We start from the raw sequence: 16,423 nt of genomic DNA on the forward strand, positions 1-16,423 counted from the left end.
GGAACAAATTGATATTTATTTTGAAATTAACACAACCCAGACCTCTGCTACAATTAGATGGGAAGCCTTCAAATCATTTATGGGGGTCAAATTATAAGCTACACAAGCAGACGATCAAGGGAATTCCAAGGAAAATATAGAGTTGGAACTACAAATGAAAGCACTAGAGAACAGGAGCTACCACGAGAGGGAGTACAACAGTGATACACAGTTATTACTATTAAGGACTCAATATAATGAGAACATCTAAGGCCGTGGCAAATTTAATGAGACTTAGACAAAGCTACTATGATCAAGGTGAAAAACCTCGTAGACTTCTTGCATGGCGCATTAAACAGCAGCAAACTGAGAGGACAATTACAAATATCGAGGATACACATGGGAATGTTATCAATGACCCTCTGGAAATCAATGCTACATTCAGAAATTTCTACAAAAATCTTTAGAAAATTGAATACAACATTAACACTAACACTCAGACAATATCCTTAGATCAACTTAATATTCCAAAAATTTCTGAGGAAAGTAGAAATATGCTGGACAGGCAGTTAAGTGTAGCTGAAATATTGGATGCCATCGGGGCACTTAAGGCAGGGAAATCGGCAGGACCAGACAATCTTCCAATTGATTTATAGAAATACTTCAAAGACAAACTGGTAACCCCTCTCTATGAGATGTATTTAGAATCTGAAAATAATGGCATTTTACCTACTTCATTGAGAGAGGCCTTAATTATCCTGCATCCGAAACCAGGGAAAAGTAATACTAAATGTGAAAATATGCACCCACTAAGTTTAATAAATCTCATCTCATCTCATTATCTCTAGCCGCTTTATCCTTCCACAGGGTCGCAGGCAAGCTGGAGCCTATCCCAGCTGACTACGGGCGAAAGGCGGGGTACACCCTGGACAAGTCGCCAGGTCATCACAGGGCTGACACATAGACACAGACAACCATTCACACTCACATTCACGGTCAATTTAGAGTCACCAGTTAACCTAACCTGCATGTCTTTGGACTGTGGGGGAAACCGGAGCACCCGGAGGAAACCCACGCAGACACGGGGAGAACATGCAAACTCCACACAGAAAGGCCCTCGCCGGCCCCGGGGCTCGAACCCAGGACCTTCTTGCTGTGAGGCGACAGTGCTAACCACTACACCACCGTGCCGCCCCAGTTTAATAAATATGGACACAAAAATTCTTAGTAAAATTTTGGCAAAGAGACTGGAGGGTGTACTTCCAAATATTGGGGGGGAGGGGACGATCAAAATGGGTGCATAAAGGGTAGGCAGGGGTTCCATAATGCAAGACGGGTTCTTAATATTCTTCACAATCAGAGGGGAGAAAGGGATACGGCTCTTTTATCACTTGACGCAGAAAAGGCCTTTGACAGAGTTGAATGGAATTCTTTCTTTGATGTTATTTTGAGATTTGGAGACCATTTTTATAGATGGATTAAATTATTACATCTAAACCCTGTAGCCAAGGTGCTAACAAATGTTGTGACCTCCAAACCCTTTAACATCACTAGAGGGTGTCCACAGGGCTCGCCTCTGTCACCACTTTTATTTACACTAGCTATAGAGCCATTAGCAACAGCAATTAGAGCTAACAGAGAAATAATAGGGGTTTCAATTGGCAACAAAGAACACAAAATAGCTCTCTTTACGGATGATGTAATTTTATTTTTAAAACAGCTGGACACCTCCATACCTGCACTGTTAGATCTGTTAGACCAATTTGGCAAAATGTCTGGTTATAAATTGAACGCCTCAAAATCTTCACTTATGCTGCTTAATGAAAATGAGGAACAAAAAATCTGTTCAACATCTATCTCCTTTTAAGCCCTCAAATGGGTTCACTTACCTGGGCATTAAATTAACACCTCAGTTAGAAAATATAGCGTCAATAAATAATGAACCTGTGATTGCACCCTTCCTGCACTGTTCTCCGAATCAAAATTATGGATTTGATCAACTGGTCACTTCACGCAATTGATACAATCTTCTCGACGAGAAGCCTGGGTTTGGGGGAACCTGCCTGTCCTGCCGGATCGTTCGCAGCCGGATACACCATGGATGCCTGGGAGAAGTGGCGTGTGGCGTGCTTAGCGATTCTTTCCGTGGAGGACATTGAGGATATTTACCTATTCGGAACCATGATCACAGGATTTTTGCTGATTGGACTTGGCATTGCCCTGGTGTATCGAGGAAATCAGATAACGGTAGCAGCTGTTCAAAGCCCCATAAAGCTGCTCGACATGATTGAGGCGGTGGGCAGAGCTGTCGGCACTCAGACTGTGGCTGTTCAGAACTTGAGTCACAACATTGTTAACATCATGGAGAAGTTGATGACTTTGCAGAGAGATTTTGGTGGCCAGAATGGACAAACGGGTTAGTTGGTAAAGGACATGTCTACCCATCTTAAGTCTAAACAAATTCCAATCTTATCTTGACTCTCCCAGCCAGCACTGCCTTCAAGGTCGTCACTGCAGAAACATGATTCTCCCCCTGGAGTTCACTGCAGTGAGACTGTGTGTGTGTGTGTGTGTTTTGTTTGTGGATATGCTTTCTTTCTGTCTGTACTATGAAAGCTAAGTCGAACCGGAGTCAAATTCCTCGTGTGTGTAACATACCTGGCAATAAAGTGCTTCTGATTCTGACTCAACATTTAAGTCTATAGAAAGATGGATGTCCTTGCTTATTTCTCTCATAGGAAGAATAAATGTTTTAAAGATGAATATTCTGCCTAAATTTATATATTTATTCCAAAATATCCCTTTGGCACCACCTAAAGGAATATTTAAAAAGATAACACCACTGATCAGGAGGTTCATATGGAACAAAAAATGTCCTAGAGTTCGCCTATCACTGTTGTACCTTCCATTTGACACAGGGGGGCTAAAATGTCCTAAACTTTATTGGTATTACCTCTCAGCACAGCTGAGTACCTTGAGGTTCTATTTCTCTGACAACATGACATCGTGGACGGACATAGTCTCACAAGGTGTCCAGATACCATTACATTTATACCTGTACTCAGCTGATCTAAAATATCTGAGAATGCATACGGCCAATCCTATAGTACTAAATATGGTTAATATATGGTAGGAGGGAAAGAAACACATGAAAATATCAAACTCATAGTTCAGTCCAATTTGGGGTAATGCCTCATTTAAACCAGGAAAGCTGGATGCTGGATTCAAATAATGGGCAAAGAATGGGCCAAGTAAAATAGCTGACCTATACAGGGAGGAGGTTCTAATGTCTTTCGAGGAAATTTATCGTTTGCATAATATTCCTAAGAAACACTTCTTTAAATATCTGCAATTGCGGAACTTTATCTCTTCAACGCAAAATAAGTCATTAATAATTCCTCCACTTACACTTCTAGAGGAAATTGTTACTAACAAGTGTACAAAAGGCTGGATTTCACTAATATATAACTGGCTCACATCTGGTTCTAATGAGACATCAACATTTAAACTCAATACATGGAAGGCAGAATTAAAAACAGATATTTCTATTAATGACTGGATCAAAGCCTGCAAGGAGGCACAGACACAAACAGCCAACACTAATTTAAAGTTACTTCAATACAACTGGCTAATGCAAACTTACATTACCCTCGTTAAGCTACACAGGTACAATAGCAGTATACCTAATACGTCTTTTAAGTGTAGCGAGGCTGAAGGGACATTTATACATTATATTTGGGAGTGTGACAAGATCAGAAAATTTTGGAAGGAGGAGGTGATGGATAAAATCACAGCCATTTTATCTGTAAACATTTCATTAAACGCCACAATGATTTTGTTACACCTGTATCCAGCAGATCTTAATCTGAGAGATAGAGAGTGCACATTTATTAATTTTGCTTAACTACAGGCAAAGTGCCTGATTGCACTGAACTGGAAGAAAGAAACAGCACCCACAGTAGGAGCTTGGATCAAGTGTATGGCACAATGCATGTCAATGGAGAGAATAACATCTCATCTCATCTCATCTCATTATCTCTAGCCGCTTTATCCTGTTCTACAGGGTCGCAGGCAAGCTGGAGCTTATCCCAGCTGACTACGGGCAAAAGGCGGGGTACACCCTGGACAAGTCGCCAGGTCATCACAGGGCTGACACATAGACACAGACAACCATTCACACTCACATTCACACCTACGGTCAATTTAGAGTCACCAGTTAACCTAACCTGCATGTCTGTGGGGGAAACCGGAGCACCCAGAGGAAACCCACACGGACACGGGGAGAACATGCAAACTCCGCACAGAAAGGCCCTCGCCGGCCCCGGGGCTCGAACCCGGACCTTCTTGCTGTGAGGTGACAGCGCTAACCACTACACCACCGTGCCGCCAGAGAATAACATACTTTTTAAAAAACAAACTGAACATGTATGAAGGGATATGGAAACCATTCAGTGACTTTATTAAAAATGAAGACATAGAAGAGCACCTACAGCCGGAGAACCTAGACTAATCTATACCATTATGGTAGACCCCGGAAGATGTTTGAGGCTGAGATCTTGATGTAGTGCTATATTACGTTTATTTTCTGCTAAGGTACCATCTATTTGATTTGATATTTTGTTTTATTTTTGCTTCTCTATTATTATTATTATTTTAATTTTTACCCTGTACTAACGTGGTATGACTTCTTTTTAATTATATGATTGTAAAACAAGAGAGATAATAAGTGTGTTTGAGTTTGGGGGGAGGGTGGCTTATCTGGGGTCGGAGGAAGACATCTGTTATATTATAGTGTTAGCATTGTACGCTGGTTTTTGTACCTTATTTTGTAATGTGTTGAAAATGAATAAAAACATTGTTAAAAAACAAAAACAAAAAACTGTACAGTAGAATGAGAGACACTCGAATATTGAATCAAAAATAGCTGCTAATGCCAGTGTAGCACAGCCTTTAACTGACTTTAACTATGAGAATTATGGGATGTTACCTGTGGACAGATGAGAGGTTTCCACTGTTAAAGAACAAAGGAGGATTCATAGACCCATCACTCTTCATGGAGACACAGCTGGGTTCTGGTGAGTCTGATCTCTTCATCTGGAGTTTACTGTACAACATTATAGACAGTCCTTTATATCCACCATTTACACTGGTTATTATTAATTATTACTAGTTATTTTAATTATCTCATTAGCAATTACTCTGACTTGTCACATCCAGATGCACTTTCTGCCTTATCCTGTATGTGACACTGTGAAACACTGAACTGTGCAGTTATTGATATTAATTACTCTAAAATGTTTAGTGAAAGTATTGTAGCAGCATTAGGACCTAATTAAAGTATCACAAACTGATAACTATCAAAATGCTGATGATGATCTGGGCTGGATAAAGGAATGTGTAACACAGTCTTTCTCTCTACAGTGACTTTAATGATGAGAATTATGGGATGTTACCTGTGGACAGATGAGGGGTTTCCAGTGTTAAAGTCCAAAGGAGGATCCATAGACCAATCACTCTTCATGGAGACACAGCTGGGTTCTGGAGAGTCTGATCTCTTCATCTGGAGTTTACTGTACAACATTATAGAGGAGGCATGAGACAGAATTTCATTGTCTCAAATATCACAATACAAAATACTGGGAGAGACGAATCTGCTGCTCATATCATGTATTGTGATATTTCTGTTTAATATTCTTTTTGTGCTCTACCTCTGACACCACCGGCATTGCTTGTTCTCCCCATGTCTGCATGGGTTTCCTCCAGGTGCTCCGGGGTCCCCCACAGTTCAAAAACATGCAGTTTGGTTAACATGGGGTGGCCTTGGGCTGAAATGCCCTTGAGCAAGGTACCTAACCCCTGACTGCTCCCCAGGCGCTGTAGTGTGGCTGCCCACTGCTCTGGGTGTGTGTGCGTGTGTTCACTGCTTCAGATTAAATGCAAAGGATGAATTTCACTGCGCTTGAAGTGTGCACGTGACAAATAAAGGTTTCTTCTTCTTTTTTCTGTTCTTACACACTAGGTGGCAGCACCAAAGGTCGTAGCTCACAGAGCACAGAGTTATAGAGTGGAAACCTAACTGCCTCAAAGCACGCTGACTGAACAGTCCAGAAAGTGAAGCTCATCAGAAAGGAAGCGTTATGGCACATGAGGTCAAACTCCAGGCCCACGGGGTCAAACTCCAGGCCCACAGCCTCGTTTCATTTGGCCCGCATGAACTTGGAAACAACAAAACTGAAACAGCCTGTAGAACACGACTGCTTAAAGGAGAACTGAAGGCAAATATATATAATCAAAATGCCATTTCTCATTTTATTAAATATAGGAATTCATTTTTGATAGCTATATTGTCGCTGCTATAGCAAGTTATGAGTGTTTGAAATATGCTCTGTAATATATATCAGTCCATATGTCAAAGCAATGGCCATAAATGAGATTCGTTGAGACCTGCGCGAGACATCGTAGGACGGAAGTAAAACATACAGCGGAAGTCAAAGTGTCCAACCCTGTGTCTGAAATTGCTCACTTGTTCACTACTACCTATAGAGGGAATTACGACTACAAAATGGCATCCCCACTATATAGTGCCCTATATAGTGAGTAGGGAGTGATTTTGGACACAGGGCAACATCTGCCAACGTTGTCAAAAGACAACGTTTGAATGCTGATGTAATCAAGCTGGAAGTTTTGTTTGTTTTGATAGCAATCAGGAAAGTTTGAAAAAAGTAGACAGTGATCATTTAAACTCGTTTTTGTGCAATATTTCATTTGGAAAACAGTTTTCAAAATGGCGGCACTGACACCTGGCTGACACGTCACATTTCGAAGTCTTGCACAAGTCTCGTGAAGATCGCGTGGATAAGCGACGCCTGCCGTAGACCAAACGAACTAAATTCAACATGGCTAAAAACCGAATAGGCCGATAAATATAATATTTTATTGCAATTAGTTGCCAATAAGAGTCACGATATAAAGTTACTAAAACTGAAAACATAACTGAATAACACGTTAATTAAGAAATAAAGCAAGTTAAAAAATGACTTCAGTTCCCCTTTAACATTTTCACACTATCCAGAATTCACAGCAGATCTGTAGTGGAGGCATCTGAAGGTAGTTACAGTAAACCGCTGTATACACTGAGTGCAGAATTATTAGGCAAGTGAGTATTTTGACCACAACATCCTTTTAATGCATGTTGTCCCACTCCAAGCTGTTTAGGCTTGAAAGCCTACTACCAATTAAGTATATCAGGTGCTGTGCATCTGTGTAATGAGAGGGGGTGTGGTCTAATTACATCAACACCCTATATCAGGTGTGCATAATTATTAGGCAACCTCTTTTCCTCTGGCAAAATGGGTCAGAAGAGAGATCTGACAGACTTTGAAAAGTCTAAAATTGTGAGATGTCTTGCAGATGGATGCAGCACTCTTGAAATTGCGAAGATGTTGAAATGTGATCACCGAACAATCAAGCGTTTCATTGCAAATAGTCAACAGGGTTGAAAGAAGCGTGTGGAAAAAAAAAGGCGCAAAATAACTGCACATGATCTGCGGAAAATCAAGCGTGAAGCTAACAAGCAGCCATTAGCATCCAGTTCTGCCATATTCCAGAGTTGCAACATTCCTGGAGTGTCAAAGAGTACAAGGTGTGCAATACTGAGGGACATGGCCAAGGTAAGGAAGGCTGAAAAACGACCACCACTGAGTAAGGCACACAAGATAAAACGTCAAGACTGGGCCAAGAAATATCTTAAGACTGACTTTTCTAAGGTGCTGTGGTCTGATGAGATGAGAGTGACTCTTGATGGGCCAGATGAATGGGCCTGTGGCTGGATCAGTAATGGGCACAGAGCTCCACTCCGACTCAGACGCCAGCAAGGTGGAGGTGGAGTACTGCTATGGGCTGGTATCATCAAAAACGAGCTTGTTGGACCTTTTCAAGTTGAGGATGGACTCAAACTCAACTCCCAGACCTACTGCCAGTTCCTGGAAGAAACCTTCTTCAAACAGTGGTATAGGAAAAAGTCAGCATCTTTCAAGAAGAACATGATTTTCATGCAGGATAATGCTCCATCTCATGCGTCCAAATACTCCACTGCGTGGCTAGCCAGTAAAGGTCTGAAAGGTGAAAAAAATAATGACATGGCCGCCTTGTTCACCTGACCTAAACCCCATAGAGAACCTGTGGTCCATTATAAAACGTGAGGTCTACAAAGAGGGAAAACAGTACATCTCTCTGAACAGCGTCTGGGAGGCCGTGGTTGCTGCTGCACACAATGTTGGTCGTGAACAGATAAAGAAATTGACAGAATCTATGGATGGAAGGCTTTTGAGTGTCCTCATGAAGAAGGGTGGCTATATTGGTCACTGATTTGTTTTTGAATGTCAGATATGTTTATTTGCAAATATGGAGTTGTCATATCAGTGTACCTGGTGAAAATAAATAAGTGAAATGGCTACATATTTGTTTTTTATTAAGTTGCCTAATAATTCTGCACAGTGAAAGTTACCTGAACATGTACATATTCTCCTAAAATGGCCAAAACTAAAAACGCCCCACTCTAACTTCCATACATATTCAGCTTTGATATTTATGAGTCTTTTTGGTTGATTGAGAACATCGTTGTTGTTCAATAATAAAACTAATCCTCAAAAATACAACTTGCCTAATAATTCTGCACTCCGTGTATACATACGCGCACTCCAGTTTCTATCACGGCTGGATTGACCACGGTCTGAAATGCAGGTTAAAATAAACGCCTGGATTTGACACAGGATCTGAGTTTAACCCCCTGACTGTATTGATATTGCCGTGGTTTGATTTGCTGCCTTTACAAATCAAAATAAATATATTACACTTTAAAATGTAATGTTTTGTGTCAACACCACCTCATCAGTCTGGTCCTATGAAGCCTATATTGGGATATGATTCGTATCATGGCTTTAGTGTATTGTCTCATACGACTGCATTTTTAATTTTATAAGAACATAATTTTACTAACAATGAACAGAATCTGGCATTTTTTCAAGTGGTGACTTAACTTATACTGAGAATGAAAAGTTAAGTTTCTCTTTTCAGATATCCTCACTCCATATTTCAGATATGAACAGTTAATGACTAAAATATTAGAACATGGCAGCTTACCGCTTTTCTGAGGGTGGGGTCACATTATCTGTGTCCAGATCACGGCTCTCCATTTTTGAATATTAGTGTATGGACACACAGCTCATGGACTCACTGCTGATTCCTGAAGACCCGGATCTCTGAAGACCCAGATCTCTTGGACTGAATGAATTACACTCCTAAAAATCAGAAAAAAACAAACAAACATGCTGTTAAAACTGGAGAAAAATAAATTTCACATCTAATGAATTGCACATGCGAAAGACTCCAAAATTAAGAAGCAGGAGGATTCAGAGTAAGAGTCGTTTTAATGGTTATGCACAAGACGTGTGTGTCCCTCCAGACAGGAGGTGAGGTGACCAGTTCAGTAATCAGGGGATTGAGACCTCTGCTGGAAAGGAGGAGACACAGTTTGAAGTCCAAGCAGGTCAGCTGTGATGCCTTCACTAAAAAAGCTGAAGCAGGAGACAACTAAAATCATCTGTAGTTAAGAGAAAGGCTACTTTAAGTCTAATCCTACTTTCTCTTTACCAGCATTAAATGGGTTTAGTTTGAATAAATTCTGATCCAGAAGTCAGTCAGTCTGAAGTCAGTTGCACTAACCAGAGATGATTTCTGTGAGCCTAAAGTAAGGGTGTGTGATATGACTGTTTTACACCGTGAACGATCCATGATCTGTTTTTACTGAGGGAGCACATGGACCGTGATACTAAATATATTTTGTCAGTTGTGCTGAAAATGCTGAGATGTGGCATCTTGATTTCTGAACCAGACTTTACTCTATTCACTAGTCCAGCTCACGGTCTCCCTGAAAGACACAGGAACAAACCAATAATAACCCAGAGTCAGCAGCTCCTTGGGTTACGTTTCCTCATTTTGTTTGGCATCAGCATGGCCAAGAACACAGAGAATCTGGTGTGTAAAAAAATCCACATCAGTTAAAGCAGCGTTTCCCAACCTTTCTTGAGCCACGGCACATATTTTACATTTGAAAAATCCCACGGCACACCACCAAACAAAAATATTACAAAATGTGTGTGTGTGTGTATCCATCCTATCTATAGGGAGGGATACCCTCCAGGAAAGTTTTGAAAAATAAGGCCTTACAAACCACTTTTCCTGCAATCTGAGCTGTAGTAGATAAAAAAAATCTGTTGTCTTTTTTTATATATTTACATGAAAATGTGTATCAAATCAATATGAGTATTCTTTGAAATCAAAATAAAATTTTGAAAAATAAGGCCTTACAAACCACTTTTCCTGCAATCTGAGCTATAGTAGATAAAAAAAAATCTGGTCTTTTTTATATATTTACATGAAAATATCTGTTTCAAATCAATAGGAGTATTGTTTGAATTTAAAATAAAATCACATTCAACATTCAAGGGTATGGTTATAATTTATGATCAACAAAAATGACAAACTAAATTCACATTAAACTTAAGTTCTATTAATTATCAAAATGTTCATATATTAAATAAAATTTCTAAGCTTGACTGACCTTTTCTCCCTATGTCCTCATTAGTTGCATATGATTTCTTCAAAAAGTCTTTTGAAATATTTAAGTTTTCAAAACTGTCAGCATTAATTCAGATTTACTGACCATCATACACATGTTCAATGTATTAAATCAAACGAATGCTAAGTTTATGGGATAATGTCTATGTACTGTACACTTTATACAATTATTTATAGTTCACAGTCACTTCTCATTTTCATTTGATCATTTTAACTTCTTCTTCAGCTTTTTGGCCAAAGACAAAAGCTTGTCGGTCCTCTCTTTTGTAAGAACTGTTACGATTGGCTATCATGCTCTCGCCAGCGATGTTTTGGCCAATTACACTGTAGATAACACGCATTCTACCATGAGACTTAGCGAGACTAAAGATGGTGAAAATGTAAACATGTAACATCGTCGTAGGAATGAATTACGCTTGAGTATTACAAAGGAACATACCCAAACCCCCCCCCAATAAATGAAAAAAAAATCTCAATGGATTTGGCATAATATAAAAAGGTCGATTTTTACTCCAAAAAAGCTGAAATCCGCCAAAAAGCGGAAAACTCTCATCCCTGCTATCGCTATCACTGCTGTCACACCCGAAGCATTACTAATTCTATTGTTTGAATGGCAACAGGTAGATACACAGGTTAATTAGCTACCTGCTGCCATCTATTGGAAGAGTATTTAATTGTTGTGCCGGTCACTATACGTCGCTGGCATAGACGAACGAAGACAAATTCATCTCATCTCATTATCTGTAGCCGCTTTATCCTGTTCTACAGGGTCGCAGGCAAGCTGGAGCCTATCCCAGCTGACTACGGGCGAAAGGTGGGGTACACCCTGGACAAGTCACCAGGTCATCACAGGGCTGACACATAGACACAGACAATCATTCACACCTACGGTCAATTTAGAGTCACCAGTTAACCTAACCTGCATGTCTTTGGACTGTGGGGGAAACCGGAGCACCCGGAGGACACCCACGCGGACACGGGAAGAACATGCAAACTCCGCACAGAAAGGCCCTCGCCGGCCCCGGGGCTCGAACCCAGAACCTTCTTGCTGTGAGGCGACAGCGCTAACCACTACACCACCATGCCGCCCGAAGACAAATTATTTGCAGTAAATAAATAATTTTCGGAACAATTACGTGAAGTTGGATAATGTCCCACAGTACACCTGATGACCTCTCACGGCACACTAATGTGCCGCGGCACAGTGGTTGGGAAACACTGAGTTAAAGGTTCTGACTGTAAAGTTGAATTCTGGGTAAAACATTCTATTTCTATTGCTGTTGGAGTTTCGAGATGTTTCACTGCTGCGCGCACACACACGCCACGTGTATCCTGTGTGTAAATGTTTTGCAGAGATAAAAAGCATCCCGCATTTTATGTTTCTACTTTTAACCAAAACAAGTCAGAATGGGCAAACATGGTGGACTCGGCTCTCCCGCTAGTGGAAAAGAAAAGGAAAGCCTGCTGAGCGAGTGCAACTGCAAGATAGAGCAAGGTTAGAGGATATCATTTTGCTGGACAGATAACTAAATCATTCTAGCTAGCGCTTAGCTATCTTAGCCTTAGAATGCATGAGCTCAACTCCACGGTAGTGAGTATGGAGTTATACCCCTAATGTTTTGATATTACAGAGAAAGAAACAAGAATACAAAAGCAGTAACAGAGAAAAGATATATTCATCTTTTGTTTCATGGAACTAGTTCAGTTCAATGCTTTGCTAAGATGCAAACATCTGTGGCCCATGAAGAATTAATCAAAAATCACACACCCCTCCCCTAAACAGTGAAACCCTCCGGCGTGACTGCACAGTCGGGAACGCAGGGCTCCAGCCACATCTCTGCGAACGCCAAAGCACAGCAGTTTCTGATGTCCCTCTGGTGTTTAATCCGTGCACGCAGCTCATCCAGTCTGTTGTCCAAAGACTGAACATTAGTGAGCAGGATGCTGGGCAGAGGAGACTTCCTGATTCTCTGTCATGAGCAGGACAGAACTCCAGCACGTTTCCCTCTCTTTCTTTTCCTCTGGCATTGCGCGAGTAAACAAAAGACCCAGGGGAGTGCAATGTCCACAATATCAAAAGTTGGTTTAAAGTCTGAACTGGCTGACAAGTCACAACTCCACGAGAGTTTATCGGTCACACTGAATGCATGAGCTCACTGTATGTGCAAAAAGAACCAGTCATAAAAAGTAAATAAACATTTGCTCTTTCTGGTTTGATCTTCTGAACATACTTTGTTTTGGATTGAGTGCAAATGTCTCCCTTTTTTCCCCATTATCCTATAACTATTGCCACTGTTGATTTCCCTTTCTCCACACTATGCTTTTCCCTCTGATTTTGAGAATTTGATGGTCGCTTCAACAGTTTCTTTTCTGACTGCTTCTTTTGTGAGTTTGTCCACTCTCTCGTTCCCCTGGATGCCTGAATGTGCTGGGACCCAAATTAATGTGATATTTTCCCCTGATTAACCATTCTTGAACCGGTAAACAAGATTTTATAAAGCAGATCTTGATTTCTAGCTGAAGCTGTCTTCATGCTCCTAAGTGCTGACACGGAATCATTACAGATTAATATATTTCTGCAGTTTACGTGTTCAGTCCATTCTAATGCCAACATTATGGCAAACGATTTCACGATACACTCAAACCATCAGAAGTTCTCGAACTAATTTCTACCTGCTAACTGGACACAGCAACTGCAGAACCTGTGGCATCTGTTTGCAAATCCTTTGCTCCATCTGTAAAGATCTGAATACTGTCTTTATACATACAGTCCCTATAACTATAATGTTCACTGGTTAGATCTGCATTCCTCTCAGTGAGTGTAATCCCGAGTAACTCCATGTCCACACAGGTTTTCTAAACCCAGACAGGTCGAACCGATCACACCACAGTTCAGCAAAACTCTTTGTCATGAGGAAAAAAACAACCTTCAGCACCTCAAAATGATCAAATCTCTTCCGCATGATACTGCTCTTGGGAGACAGGAAAATTCCATTCACACATACATACATACACACACTATATGTATACATATAAAATACATAAAATTTCAGATGCCTTTGCAGTCAGTCCCTTTAAATGGAAATGCTGGAATTTACACAACAGACACAGTGAAAACAACATGTGTTTGAAAAACATGCAGAGGGAAGAAAGCAGCCTAAAGACACTCCTGATGAGAAAACACTGGTCACTGATGCAGGACATCGCACCTGTATTTAGCCATTAAACACCTGCTCAGGTGATTTCAGTTCCGCAGTTTTACTGCTGTTTTTACACGAGCTCAGTCAAATACAACCACATTTCTCTCCAACACATCACTTACTTTTACTCAGCACTCCATGCTGGGTTTCATTAATCTCACCGGTTCTGCCTGGAGTTGGAGTTTTTATTATTATTTTCTCCCAACAACAACAAAACGGCGTCTCAGCTGAAAGAGAAACACTTTCACTTCAGGAGAACTGATTCACTCTGAGTGATGTGTCGTTCAGGGAACGAATCGACTCTTTGATTCGGCCCTTTTAGTTGATTTAGTGATGGTCAGATGAATCCGAGTCTTCGAATCATGTGTCGAGTCTGAGAGCGCGCGCCAAATGAATCCCCGCATCGAGGCGAGCATAGATTTACATAGAAGTCTTCTATGTAAATCTATGGAGGCGAGTATCCATAGATTTACATAGAAGACTAGATTCCTCACCGCGTATTCCAGGTAGGGTGACCACCTGTCCCGCATAGCGCGTGCGCGTACAGCATTTGAAGCCGAATTTATGCGTCCCGCAAATTCAGAACGTGTCCCGCATAATCGATGCTTGCTGAGGGGGATGTCGCTCTCCCCGGGCCACCCAGGCAGCCAAACGAATATTACTTGACATTTCAGCACACCACCGTCGCCACTATAGACTGTAGAACAAAACCACACACACACACACACACCCCTCACAACTGACTGGTTGTTGTCAACTTTTTGTTGTTGCCATGACACCGCACTCACGTGCACAGACAGTGACGAGGGACGCAGGTGCAACGCATGCATTGCTTTCATATTAAAAAATGGAGAAAGGTACCAGGGAGATGGCAGGTGAGGCACCGCCACCTCCAGTTAAAAAGAGGTGTATGTACAGGAAAGAGTGGGAAAATGAATATTTGTGGCTGAAAGGGGTTGAGGGGGATACCGAGAGGGCTTTCTTTGACCTTTGCAAAACATCTTTCAAAATCGGACATGCATGCATGGATCTTAGTTCCATGGCGGGGAATACGATGTGAAACGACACAGGCTCGCGGAGACTCACAAGAAACGTGTGCAACAGAAAGAAACGTCTAAATCTATGGATGCTTTCCTCCGACCTAAAAACGACTCTCTAGCTGACAAAGTGACTGCGGTTGTGAGTTAAGAGACTTTTTCTACTGTTTCTGTGGTGCTGAGCCACTACAATTCCTGTTAATCCACTGAAAACTAAATGGAGACTTGTCACTATTCCTGCTGTACTGATGCACTGCAAAGGCTCAGACTCAATATTATATTATGATTGATTTAAAGTGAATAAATTGTAATGGAAAATAAATAAAATTGAGTAGCTTCAGTAAATCATAAGTGGAAGTGTGTCTGTCAAGTCATTGAATGGTCAAAATATTATGAATGTTTATGAAAAAAACCACATTTGGTGGCCTGTTCATGACCATACATCACCAATAACAGCAGATTAGGGTATTATTGATATACCATGTAAGGTAGTATGTGCTAGAAATGGGTAAACCACTATCTGTGAGTCTTCCAGTGGCCGGCGCGGCGCATTGGGGGCGGCGTCCCACATTGTCCCTCAAAAACATACCCCTTGTACCCCCTTGGGCTTATGAGCAGGTGGTCACCCTAATTCCAGGACGTCCGCACAGGGCGGCCATCTTACCACAGACAAGCTTTTCCACAGAATTTGCGGTACACTGAGGTAAGACCATTGAGGCGCTTAAATGTTTATACTCTTATCTTGCTGAAATTTTGACGTATACACAAATGGTTTGATTTCTTAAAACATTATTAATGTGGTTGTAATCAGCTTTGAATGTTCTTTTTGTAAATGTAAAGATATCTTTATATCCTTGGAAGTATAACCACATGTGATTAATTAAATGCTTTTTTTGTCACAAACTACCGTGAGTCGCTGTCACTGTTTTATACTATTACTTACTCGGGCAGTGCATTTGTTATTATGCTATCATGTGAGTTTATACATTGGTTATTATGCTATGATGTGAGTTTACATTTGTTATTATGCTATGCTGTGAGTGCATTAGGTTTTTGAGGTGGATGAAGTATTTCTGAAGTTTCAGAAGTGAGTAAGCTGTTTATTTAACTTTAGCTTCCCCTACGGCCCCATCACATGTAAAAATATTTTCACTAAAAATTGGAAATAAATTGTATGGTTATTTGTCCTAAAGTGCTGATGACACGTTTTTGACATCTTTGGCGATGTTTTATAACATAAAAAGTAATTCCCGATGATCCATATATTAATTCACGAAGGCGCCTATTTTACAAGTTATGATAAAAAACGCGGCTATTTGGGCAAATTTGACGGGGCTGCAGCACCCAGGAGACGAAAGAGGAGGAGGAGCTATATGACGTCAGCGAAAGAACCTTCCTCCTAACTTACCAGTTTGTTGTTGATGCGACAGGTGTTCAGTTTGACATTATTAGTATTATTATTATACATACACACATTATATATATATATATATATATATATATATATATATATATATATATATATATATATATATATATATTATGCCTGCGCATTGTGTTGCCGGCTTT

At 40.7% G+C, this 16,423-nt stretch overlaps 1 protein-coding gene across 30 annotated transcripts in view; it reads right to left on the reverse strand.

Moving 5' to 3' along the window:
* Positions 1–16,423, reverse strand: part of LOC132891954 (protein NLRC5-like) — an 888,139-nt gene that overhangs the window by 416,917 nt on the left and 454,799 nt on the right. For 28 of the 30 annotated variants that reach the window (XR_009655388.1, XM_060930379.1, XM_060930332.1 and 25 more), the window contains exons 1-4: positions 13,940–14,075; positions 9,121–9,278; positions 5,433–5,549; positions 4,967–5,083 (exon numbers count right to left, since the gene is read on the reverse strand). The exons of 1 other annotated variant lie outside the window; for it this stretch is intronic. Coding sequence is in view for 28 of the 29 variants with exons in the window: in XM_060930379.1 (XP_060786362.1) it covers positions 4,967–5,083; positions 5,433–5,549; positions 9,121–9,173 (287 nt within the window). In the remaining variant the exon portion in view is untranslated. Of the gene's footprint in view, positions 1–4,966; positions 5,084–5,432; positions 5,550–9,120; positions 9,279–13,939; positions 14,076–16,423 lie in introns of those variants that run through there. One more of the 30 variants, XM_060930146.1, reaches the window with a different exon arrangement.

This window comes from Neoarius graeffei, chromosome 1 (genome assembly GCF_027579695.1).
Source record: "Neoarius graeffei isolate fNeoGra1 chromosome 1, fNeoGra1.pri, whole genome shotgun sequence".
Lineage (NCBI taxonomy): Eukaryota > Metazoa > Chordata > Actinopteri > Siluriformes > Ariidae > Neoarius > Neoarius graeffei.